Raw genomic sequence first — 13,151 nt, 5'->3', positions numbered from 1 at the left:
CTCCCACTCCAAGTCTTACCAGGGTCACATACTCCCACTCCAAGACTTACCAGGGTCACATACTCCCACTCCAAGTCTTACCAGGGTCACATACTCCCACTCCAAGACTTACCAGGGTCACATACTCCCACTCCAAGTCTTACCAGGGTCACATACTCCCTATCCAAGTCTTACCAGGATCACATACTCCCACTCCAAGTCTTACCAGGGTCACATACTCCCACTCCAAGTCTTACCAGGGTCACATACTCCCACTCCAAGTCTTACCAGGGTCACATACTCCCACTCCAAGTCTTACCAGGGTCACATACTCCCACTCCAAGTCTTACCAGGGTCACATACTCCCACTCCAAGTCTTACCAGGGTCACATACTCCCACTCCAAGTCTTACCAGGGTCACATACTCCCACTCCAAGTCTTACCAGGGTCACATACTCCCACTCCAAGTCTTACCAGGGTCACATACTCTCACTCCAAGGAAGAACTCTTACCAGGGTCACATACTCCTACTCATCTCCACGTTTCCAGGGGTTACGAGAGGTTTTCGCAAGCAAAGTGCAATAATACAAACGGACACCTACTTAATTATTTACTTTTTATGCTATACTACATCATGTACTATGCCAACTATTTTAGGTAATTCACCAATTATTTAAATTTTCCATCCAGTCAACTTCGTTGTCCGTCTTTTCAGGGGGGTGGGATGTTGTGTATAACTAATGAGAGGGCTAATTTACTATTAATTTTACATGAAGTATTATGATTATAAGAGTTACTTCCCTTATGTTATTTTCCGGATATTATGTTTTGGTTCCTTTTTCATTTGATCAGGTCACTATTAATCTATTTCGACGTTTTGGTCGCCTCCTATGGTCACTAAATCATTTCAATTCCTCTGCCAGGGATCAAACCCAAGACCTCTGGATTAATAGTCTTATAATGCTCAGACGATCGAGCTGAACAGATCTCTAGATTACTATTCTTATGTTCCAACGATCGAGCTAAACAGACCTCTAGTTTACTAGTCTTATGCTCAGACGATCGAGCTAAACAGACCTCTAGTTTACTAGTCTTATGCTCAGACGATCGAGCTAAACAGACCTCTAGTTTACTAGTCTTATGCTCAGACGATCGAGCTAAACAGACCTCTAGTTTACTAGTCTTATGCTCAGACGATCGAGATAAACAGACCTCTATAGCCGAGTGGTATATTCCAGCGAGAATAGTTGCCAGGGTAACAAAAACGTTTTACTAAAATCTACACACAACCTGAGGAGGACTTCGGGAACAAGATATATATTTATCCAGCAAATATGCCCATGCTATGTTATAAACCATATCTATATTGTACTGGTCTTCAATAGATTTATGTTTGTTTGCTCTGTTTATCGCCCTGTGAACAGCCAGGGTCATTTTGAGGCAGGGTCTCCATGTAGTAGATGGTGACTACATAAACAACATACGGGAGGCCCAAGCAATGCCATCCAGAGCAATTAGGGCAAAGTGTCTTGCCAAAGAATACAGTCACGACAGCACAAATGGGCCCGTTTCTCAGCTTCCTGAGAAACACAAACCAACAGGGGTACGGAGTGTCGAACTACACACCTCTTCACCTGAGGTTACGTGGCCAGCGTTCTAACTGTTCAATAGAATTTAATACCAATACTTGTAACATTAATGATTGGCCACCAATAAATCTACACCGACTTTAGGCCTATTTGAAGAGACCACCTGAGACATGATGGTTGGATAAAAAGATGGTTAATTTTTTTGCCGTTTTAGTGGAGTATTACCAAATGAAATATCATTTGTTCCATGTTGGGACCCCAGTTTTTAGAGAACTACTTCTAACGTAGAGCAACACTTGGCCTCGAACACTGCAGTCATCATTTGTCAAGACAATCTCGTTAACCTGCACTACTGTCGGTGATACACCTGTCTACATACCTGTCCAGTTTACCTGTTCACAGCCAATTAACCTGTACAATCACCCGACATATTCATTATGTTAAGGAATGTCATCCGTCATGTCCATGGTCTCTATACTTATAAATAAATTACACATTAGACAACAAATCACCTAACACCATGTTATACTGCCGGCCAATACAGATCCCAACAATCTTCCAACCATAACTTCCCATCGACCCTACTGAATCCTTTCTTAGTTTTTAATTTGACACTCCCCTATACTTTCAGCAGAGAGAGTCCCCTATACTTTTAGCAGAGAGGGTCCCCTATACTTTCAGCAGAGAGAGTCCCCTATACTTTTAGCAGAGAGGGTCCCCTATACTTTTAGCAGAGAGGGTCCCCTATACTTTCAGCAGAGAGAGTCCCCTATACTTTCAGCAGAGAGAGTCCCCTATACTTTTAGCAGAGAGGGTCCCCTATACTTTTAGCAGAGAGGGTCCCCTATACTTTCAGCAGAGAGGGTCCCCTATACTTTTAGCAGAGAGGGTCCCCTATACTTTTAGCAGAGAGGTTCCCCTATACTTTTAGCAGAGAGGTTCCCCTATACTTTTAGCAGAGAGAGTCCCCTATACTTTTAGCAGAGAGGTTCCCCTATACTTTTAGCAGAGAGGTTCCCCTATACTTTTAGCAGAGAGGTTCCCCTATACTTTTAGCAGAGAGGTTCCCCTATACTTTTAGCAGAGAGGTTCCCCTATACTTTTAGCAGAGAGGTTCCCCTATACTTTTAGCAGAGAGGGTCCCCTATACTTTTAGCAGAGAGAGTCCCCTATACTTTTAGCAGAGAGAGTCCCCTATACTTTTAGCAAAAATACATATTACCTTAGAGAAATGACTGCTAGCTTAAATTTTAGAGTCCTTGCTATGGAAACTGTTTTTTCTTCTTCAATTTTTTCAATTTTTATATTTTTTTTGAAAATTTTCACCTCTACTCAAGTTGATTTGTTGAACTAAAATGTTTGATCTCGAAGTCCTTCATTCCATTAGTGTGAATCAGAACTTTGGTCCTGATTCCATCTCGGAAATTAGCCCCGATCTGCAGTACTAAATGTACACAGGTCATCAGATTAGGTTCCGAACAGTTTCCCATGGGAAAGGTGCTAGTCAAACCAGTACAGCTTACCTTGACATCTAACCCACCTGTAGAGAGGTTATAGCACGTTATATATTATATATACAGTCAGGTAATTCAATATATACTAGAGCAGAGACTAAGGTCAGAATTCCCCGGGCCTAGAATTTGTAGAGACTTAAAAAGTTTTAAATCTAATGTTAAGAATTTTATTTTCATACCATCAAATGTGAAATAGAGAGTATAGGTTACTAGTAGGAAGTTCTCAATGTCAGAGAGGGTTAGACATCACTAGTTCTAAGGCACAGCATGGGTAGATTTTTTCCCCTGCCAATTACATATTTGGAGCTTATGTAAAATTTAAATAAGTTAACAATGACAGAGTTTCCTCAGATTATACTCACCAAAACTATATGTCGCCTCCAAAACAAAATGGAAATCAGCATGCCATCAGCACATATCTGTGAACAGAGAAGGATTTACATTAGGGTTACAGATCATTGTCTTCGAATACAAATTTTCTTCAACAACCTGCAACAATCAAACTGGTACTGGGACCTCCAAACTCAAACTGGACGTTCATAATCTGAGCTACTCAAACTGGACGTTCATAATCTGAGCTACTGTGCTTCCAGGCCACAGACATGTCTAACGACGCTGTAATTCAAACTCAAAATTAACAAAAAGAGGACAAAATACAAACTATAGGTTTTTATGGAGAATATTTGACTTCAAAAAGTACAAGGATGATAAGACCAGGTGTTTCAGGAGAGTGAGCACCTGCTTCAATGATGACATCATATATATGGGTGTCTCGGTGGCCGTGATCAATAATGCTTCAGAAAAAATTCAGGAAATAATGTACAGTAGTTTATCTCTGAATCTATCAACAATTACTGCTGAAATCACATCCTCATGGAAACTATGTACCGGTAATATCTCTGAATCTATCAACACTTACTGCTGAAATCACATCCTCATGGAAACTATGTACCGGTAATATCTCTGAATCTATCAACACTTACTGCTGAAATCACATCCCCAGGGTGGCTATGTACCAGCAATATCTCTGAATCTATCAAAACTCAAAAATTTCTTCAATTTTCTATGTTTTGGCCCATACTATTTCTGAAATCTTGTCAAAATGGCCCATGATTTTTGGATCCAGGGTGAACCCTGCTATGTCCCAGTAATATCTCTGAATCTATCAACACTTACTGCTGAAATCACATCCTCAGTGAGGCTATTGTTATGTTCTAGTAATGTCATAATGTCTGTACTGAGAGTTTTTTTTTCTTAGTAAAAATCTTGTCAGTTAAAGATAATATATTTCCGAGTGCCCTATCAAATTAAGCTTTGCCACAAAAGGGTTGACCTACTCTCTGTAATTTCCTCTACCCAGGCTCTGATGGGATGTTGTAATGTTATACAATGATACTGTAATTATACCTGGGTATTAGGTCAGACTTGTTATTACATACCTGTAAAATAACTCGGGTGTCAATATTTTGGTTTCTCGTAAAAATATTTGCATAAGGTTTCCACTTCTTGAATAAATAAACGATTTTTAAACCTTTCTTTTTCATGAAATTTCAGCCTACTTGGAATACAAACTGGCCCGGAAAACTTTCTTTGTGATTTTTTTCTGCTCTTTGTCAAAATTGCTCAATCTTTTTACCGGTTTGAATGAGATTTCCCGAGACAAGCCAGACAGGTCCATTGATGACGTCAATTTTATATCAAGTGAACAGAACACATTTTTATCAGAAACACCACTTATTTTTATTGTTGACCATGTGAACATAACAAAATACCTTTTGAGATGCCCCCCCTCCCCTCTCCCTTTCCCACCTACTCTGCTGAAGTCAGTAAAGAACTGAATGGACTGTTAGGAATAATTGATAAATTCCTTTACCTGGCGATAAAAATAGGAGAAACTGCCATGTGTCACTACACTGTCGTGATAATTGTGTGTTCACCATTGAAAACAGGAATTAAAATCCCTTACAAAAAATAGCTATGCAAAACCGAATTCATGCTGCACAAAGAGCTTAGCGGGTACAGTATTTAATGTGTTACAATAATGAAAATGTCCTGTCTGTGCCGAGGCTCGAACTAGCAACCTCTTGCTCTACAACATCCTACCTGTGCAGAGGCTCGAACTAGCAACCTCTTGCTCTACAACATCCTACCTACAGGGTTTTCAATAAAAATATTTGTAAAAGGCTACAAATGAATAGTAACAGGTATACATGTATCTGAGGATTACGATAATATGTTTTTAGACATTTTTTTTTTTTTAAAGTGAGTTAAGTCATTTGAACCGGCCAAAACACAATTCTAACCAGTTAATTTGGCCGGCGACCGATTCTAAATGAAAACACTGACCTATCGTGATCGACTTAAGGCTAAGTTACAAATTGATGGAATAGACATTAGCCCTTCAGCTATATCAATAAGATAGCCTTATCCTCTAATCTCTGTAATAAGAGTCATCAGTGTGGATATATATATATAAATATACAAGGTTTATCTTTACACACACAATATACGTAACAATGCATATGAGTGCCTTTGCAACTTTTAAAGACCGACTTGTCTCTTTTACAATTTTTGACTGACTGTGTGAGCGAAAATTATGTTTGCCTGTACATCTATGTGACGAAATGGTAACTATGTGTGTATTGTCGCACGCCGATAGGACAGACGAAATGGTAACTATGTGTGTATTGTGGCACGCCGATAGACATTTGATCTCTCAACATAAGAGTGTATATACTATATACACAACGTATCAAATAGACTGCTGGATCAGGTGTAGACTTCAATGATCAGGGTATATTTATCACAGTGACAATGATGGAAACAACTTTTATAATGAATGTATTTAGTTACTGTCAGGTTGACTGGCTACCAGCCTCAAGGTTTTTGAAATGAAATGTGCAGTGAAATTCATACACAATCTTATAATTACATAAATCTAAAATGATCTCTCCTTCATTTGAATCTTACAATATTAAGCTCAGTTTCATTTTTTATTTCATTTACAATGTATAATTTTTATATCAGACAAACAAATGTTCGTACAACCTCCTAGACACTTGTGAGTACAACGTACCGCTGCAATAAGCTTACTGTGTTCTTCTGAAACTTGTATTTTACGTATCTTTTGCTGAAGAAACAGATTAAATATCAACAGTAAGACCCATGGTTAACCATGGTATATACCAACAGGATTGATCAAGTTACATTTCTTCCATTAGAGTAGTGATTTTTGTAGATTCTGAACTTCAGAGTAATATTTCTATACCATTAAACACATTTATTTCAGGTGCAATTGGTTTGGTTTATTTTGTTTGATGTCCTATTAGCAGCCAGGGTCATTTAAGGACGTGCCCGTTTTGAAAGTGGAGGAAAGCCGGAGTACCCGGAGAAAAACCACCAGCCTAAGTCAGTACCAGGCAACTGCCCCACGTGGGATTCGAACTCACGACCCAGAGGTGGAGGGCTAGTGATAAAGTGTCTGGACATCTTAACCAATCAGCCACCGCGGACCTTTCAGGTGCAAATTGATGGAATAGACAAAAGTCCATTCACCTTGTACTTTGAGATTTAAATAGCTTAACTCTCCAAGGTCCTTAGTACTTTACTTCCTGGAGTTCTGAATCTAAATCAGGATAATCCGGGTCTCCAAACACCTGTACAGAAATGTAAGGGGCTGCTGCAAATTAACGAGTTTCTAAACTGTCTTTACAGAAACGCACGTTTCTGAAAATATAATGACCAAGTTATGTACACAACAGGTGCTTGAACCATTGTTATCATTTGAAGCAGACCAAATGTGTCTTGCGGTGAATGGGTTTAAACCTCTTTCCATTTACAAATTGTTCACAATCGACTAACACCTACAAAAATTTTACATTGTCGAAATATTCAGCCCATTACTTCACTTGGGCCAGATGTCCATATCGTGACCTCTGATTGGTCAGTTCCCTCTGTCATTGTGGTGACCGGTTGGTCAGATTGACAATATTTACCACATGTATCAATTATCTGTGTGACCCTTGACCCTACCAATACACCCCCTGTAAGAGTTGTTAAAGGATCATTAAACACCTAATACTATTGATGTCTCATGGTCACTATATATGTATGTATGAGGGGATCGTTTTCACGAACAAGAGGATATTTTTCGTTGTTTACCTACTAAATTTGTGTATGAGGGGATCGTTTTCACAAACAAGAGGATATTTTTCGTTTTATTAATGTCTACCATGTACGAATGTTAGTTATGAACTGCTCCTTTGACACAGAGACTTGACTTCTGGTCATCGATAAACAATTATGAACATAAAGCGTAAATATGACCGTAACAAAGTCTAGCTACAATAAGGTTGCTCTGGATGACGGACGGACAATTTCCGACAGATGGTCGTTGTCCTGGCGGAGAGCAGTGTATGCAGGAAATGAATATTCGTTCTAAACAACATCGTGCTGGGTTGATCGGCTTCCATGAAATAGTTGACTAGTTTCGACACTTGGGCTTGTTGTCATTCAGGTATAACATACAAAATGTGGTGCCTAGCTATAGCCTAGTGACAATAACAACAAGATGTAATGCATAGTACACAATACAAGGGCCCAATGGGCCCAAATCGCTCACCTGCAATGCAGTGATCTTTTCATATATGGATCCTGCAGTTATTTGAAAGCATGCTACAGGACCAATATAATGTCTCTCTGCACTTTGGCTTTTCACTAAAAGTCATTTAAAGATTTAAGCATACTTGATCGACGTGACCTTGAATGAAGGTCAAGGTCATTCATTTGAACAAACTTGGTAGCCCTTCACCCCAGCATGCTACAGACCCAATATCAACTCTCTGGGACTCTTGGTTATTGAGAAGAAGTCGTTTAAAGATTTTAGCCTTTTTGACTCCTGTGACCTTGAATGAAAGTCAAGGTCATTCATTTGAACAAACTTGGTAGCCCTTCACCCCAGCATGCTACAGGCCAAATATTAGGTCTCTGGGACTCTTGGTTATTGAGAAGAAGTCGTTTAAAGATTTTAGCCTTTTTGACTCCTGTGACCTTGAATGAAAGTCAAGGTCATTCATTTGAACAAACTTGGTAGCCCTTCACCCCAGCATGCTACAGACCCAATATCAAGTCCCTGGGACTCTTGGTTATTGAGAAGAAGTCGTTTAAAGATTTTAGCCTTTTTGACTCCTGTGACCTTGAATGAAGGTCAAGGTCATTCATTTGAACAAACTTGGTAGCCCTTCACCCCAGCATGCTACACACCCAATATCAAGTCCCTGGGTCTTTTGGCTATTTAGAAGAAGTCGTCTAATTTTTTTTTAGCCTTTTTGACTCCTGTGACCTTGAATGAAGGTCAAGGTCATTCATTTGAACAAACTTGGTAGCCCTTCACCCCAGCATGCTACAGGCCAAATATTAGGTCTCTGGGACTCTTGGTTATTGAGAAGAAGTCGTTTAAAGATTTTAGCCTTTTTGACTCCTGTGACCTTGAATGAAAGTCAAGGTCATTCATTTGAACAAACTTGGTAGCCCTTCACCCCAGCATGCTACAGACCCAATATCAAGTCCCTGGGACTCTTGGTTATTGAGAAGAAGTCGTTTAAAGATTTTAGCCTTTTTGACTCCTGTGACCTTGAATGAAGGTCAAGGTCATTCATTTGAACAAACTTGGTAGCCCTTCACCCCAGCATGCTACACACCCAATATCAAGTCCCTGGGTCTTTTGGCTATTTAGAAGAAGTCGTCTAATTTTTTTTTAGCCTTTTTGACTCCTGTGACCTTGAATGAAGGTCAAGGTCATTCATTTGAACAAACTTGGTAGCCCTTCACCCCAGCATGCTACAGGCCAAATATTAGATCTCTGGGACTCTTGGTTATTGAGAAGAAGTCGTTTAAACATTTTAGCCTTTTTGACTCCTGTGACCTTGAATGAAAGTCAAGGTCATTCATTTGAACAAACTTGGTAGCCCTTCACCCCAGCATGCTACAGACCCAATATCAACTCCCTGGGACTCTTGGTTATTGAGAAGAAGTCGTTTAAACATTTTAGCCTTTTTGACTCCTGTGACCTTGAATGACGGTCAAGGTCATTCATTTGAACAAACTTGGTAGCCCTTCACCCCAGCATGCTACAGACCCAATATCAACTCCCTGGGACTCTTGGTTATTGAGAAGAAGTCGTTTAAAGATTTTAGCCTTTTTGACTCCTGTGACCTTGAATGAAAGTCAAGGTCATTCATTTGAACAAACTTGGTAGCCCTTCACCCCAGCATGCTACAGACCCAATATCAAGTCCCTGGGACTCTTGGTTATTGAGAAGAAGTCGTTTAAAGATTTTAGCCTTTTTGACTCCTGTGACCTTGAATGAAGGTCAAGGTCATTCATTTGAACAAACTTGGTAGCCCTTCACCCCAGCATGCTACACACCCAATATCAAGTCCCTGGGTCTTTTGGCTATTTAGAAGAAGTCGTCTAATTTTTTTTTAGCCTTTTTGACTCCTGTGACCTTGAATGAAAGTCAAGGTCATTCATTTGAACAAACTTGGTAGCCCTTTACCCCAGCATGCTACAGACCCAATATCAACTCCCTGGGACTGTTGGTTGTTGAGAAGAAGTCGTTTGAAGATTTTAGCCTTTTTGACTCCTGTGACCTTGAATGAAGGTCAAGGTCATTCATTTGAACAAACTTGGTAGCCCTTCACCCCAGCATGCTACAGGCCCAATATTAGGTCTCTAGGCCTTTTGGTTATTGAGAAGAAGTTGCTTGAATGGAAAGTTGACGCCGGACGGACGGCCGGACGGCCGGACGGACGACGGACGGACGACGGACGCCGCGCCACGGCATAAGCTCACTTGCCCTTCGGGCAGGTGAGCTAAAAATGACATCATCAATGACAGTGAGAGCTGATAGAGGGAAAATTATATCTAGATGTACCTTATGTGTTACAAATAGTCTCTATACTAACTGTACCATTGCTATAGAATATAAATAAAATTTATGAATGTAGTTTGTTCTCTTCATCTCAATTCTCAAAAGTAATATAATCAACTTCACACCTACGATGTACTTTATAGACATGAAGATATTACAAAGCGAGTGACAAATACCAGCTGTATTTACAAATGCCACCAGAAAAACTTACCCTAAATTCATGGAAAAATTTCTATTGAAAAGCATTTTATGACTGAAAAACATAAATATTCCACTTAAGTTAATGTATAATTTAAATACACAACAAATTGTCACGAAAAATGTTAAACACTTAACATTAAGTAATACCTAATGTACAATGTAACTGGAGAGTTTGAAATATTTTATATAATGAGTTTTATTTGCAATTCCTTTCAGTCCAAATTTAGGACTTTGAATTATACTGACTGTTATGCAACCAATTAATAAATAAATTAATGGATTAATACCTATAATGTATACCAATATACACATTGTTATGTACATTGAAACTTGACTTTACTGACATCCTGCAACATCCGACCTTATATATCTGAACGGCGCCATGACAAGCGCCACTGTAACTGTCAACACAATGACTCGCTCCCCCAGTGTGTCAACACAATGACTCGCTTTCCCAGTGTGTCAACACAATGACTCGCTTCCCCAGTGTCAACACAATGACTCGTTCCCCCAGTGTGTCAACACAATGACTTGCTCCCCCCAGTGTCAACACAATGACTCGCTCCCCCAGTGTCAACATAATGACTCACTCCCCCAGTGTCAACACAATGACTCACTCCCCCCGTGTCAACACAATGACTCGCTGTCCCAGTGTCAACACAATGACTCGCTGTCCCAGTGTCAACACAATGACTCGCTCCCCCAGTGTGACAACACAATGACTCGCTCCCCTAGTGTCAACACAATGACTCGCTCCCCCAGTGTGTCAACACAATGACTCGCTCCCCAAGTGTGTCAACACAATGACTCGCTCCCCTAGTGTCAACACAATGACTCGCTCCCCCAGTGTCAACATAATGACTCGCTCCCCTAGTGTCAATACAATGACTCACTCCCCCAGTGTCAACACAATGACTCATTCCCCAAGTGTCAACATAATGACTCGCTCCCCCAGTGTCAACATAATGACTCGCTCCCCTAGTGTGTCAACACAATGACTCGCTCCCCCAGTGTCAATACAATGACTCACTCCCCCAGTGTCAACACAATGACTCGCTCCCCCAGTGTGTCAACACAATGACTCGCTCCCCAAGTGTGTCAACACAATGACTCGCTTTCCCAGTGTGTCAACATAATGACTCGCTCCCCCAGTGTCAACATAATGACTTGCTCACTCCCCCAGTGTGTCAACATAATGACTCGCTCACTTCCCCAGTGTGTCAACATAATGACTCGCTCACTCCCCCAGTGTGTCAACATAATGACTCGCTCACTCCCCCAGTGTTAACATAATGACTCACTCCCCCAGTGTCAACATAATGACTCACTCCCTCAGAGTCAACACAATGACTCACTCCCCCAGTGTCAACATAATGACTCACTCACCCAGTGTGTCAACACAATGACTTGCTTCCAGTGTCAAATTATTGACTCGCTTCTAGTGTGTCAGCATATTGACTCGCTTCTAGTGTGTCAAATTATTGACTCGCTTCATCAGGTGTTGTCACACATTGACTCGCTTCCAGTGTCAACATATTGACTCGCTTCATCAGTGTCAATACACTTGCTCACTCCCAGTGTGCCAACACATTGACTCACTTCCACAGGTGTCAACATATATTGACTCGCTTCCAGTGTCAAAACATTAGCTCGCTTCCACAGATGTGTCAACACAATGACTCGCTCCCCCCAGTGTCAACACATTGACTCGCTTCAACAGGTGTGTCAGTAAAGTCAGGCTTCATTATAGTTATTTGTGTGTATAAGTTTTGAGTTACTACACATTGTACACAACTACCATAAACTACTTTTAAGATGTGATTTACATTAAAAGATCCTAGCACAGTATATCACATTACTATCTAGGTTCTTTGTTATAGATAGTTCTCATCATTCAGAATTTAAAAATACACATAAAAAGATGCATGAAATGCATTTGTCGTAAAATGACACATTACTGTAAGCTTTGTTGTATTTGAAAATAAGTTTATTTGATCTACAGTTAAAGTACAAATATGTTTATATATGTGTATATATGAACGCACAATATTTGCAAAATTCAAATTAATTCTTTTAATTTAGTTTTAATTGTAAAAGTGGACAGTATGTAGGTCACCTTTCTACCCTTTTCCACTTACGGTCGATTTAAAGAAAATAAACAAGACGCAATTTTGCTATTTCCTCATTACAAATACAAAATAATCATATTATTATAATCATCAAGTATATATTAGAATGATTTGAAGCAAAGTTTTGTGCTAATCTGTGTTAGTGTCATTTTCATACATCGTTTTCGGGACCTCCTGGACATCGTTTTTGGTCAAAATTTTTCATGCGCAAAATATACGGATAGAGGAAGTTTTTTTCCAGCATTTTCAGCCCAAAAAAGTACCTGCGCAAATTACACAAGTTTTTACGGTCATTCAGGCTAGCAGAATTTCCTTTAGTCTAGTAGTGGCCCCTCCCCCCTCCTCATGGGACCCTGTGAAAGTGAAGTAATCATGACATCAATTTTGAAGGGTAACATTAACAATTAGCTGTGGTTTAAATATTACTTCAACAAAATTCCACTAGGCTTATTTTCTTTTTAGAATTCTTAGTTAGGATTCAACACTGACCCTGAATGACTCAAATTACCAATGTGCTGTGAAACAATACAATAGAATTCACCACAATGCAAGAAATTGGAAATTGCATACGCTTGGTGCTAGGATCTGAAGGAAAACAGGAAACGCACATGTAGTTTTGTTTGGCCTCTAAGATAAGTTTTCATGACCAGTGATCCGCGTCAAAACAAGTGAGGCGAGGCAGTCTAAGAAGCGAGACCGTCACTGAAGCTTAAAGTGATCAGAACAACCCCTTTGATACCCACACGTGTGGAAAAAAGAGAAATTATATTTCAATTGGTAAAAGATTGGTCATTAAACGTTGAGAACT

The 13,151-nt window shown here is 39.9% G+C and overlaps 1 protein-coding gene across 1 annotated transcript in view; it reads right to left on the bottom strand.

Moving 5' to 3' along the window:
- The window catches only part of LOC117314935, a 34,508-nt gene that overhangs the window by 11,938 nt on the left and 9,419 nt on the right, over window positions 1-13,151 (bottom strand). The window contains exon 2 of the mRNA XM_033869034.1: window positions 3,445-3,501. Within this exon, the coding sequence (XP_033724925.1) occupies window positions 3,445-3,501 (57 nt within the window). The remainder of the gene's footprint in view (window positions 1-3,444; window positions 3,502-13,151) is intronic.

The sequence above is a fragment of the Pecten maximus genome, chromosome 17, assembly GCF_902652985.1.
Source record: "Pecten maximus chromosome 17, xPecMax1.1, whole genome shotgun sequence".
Lineage (NCBI taxonomy): Eukaryota > Metazoa > Mollusca > Bivalvia > Pectinida > Pectinidae > Pecten > Pecten maximus.
This window is presented reverse-complemented; position numbering and strand designations above follow the sequence as displayed.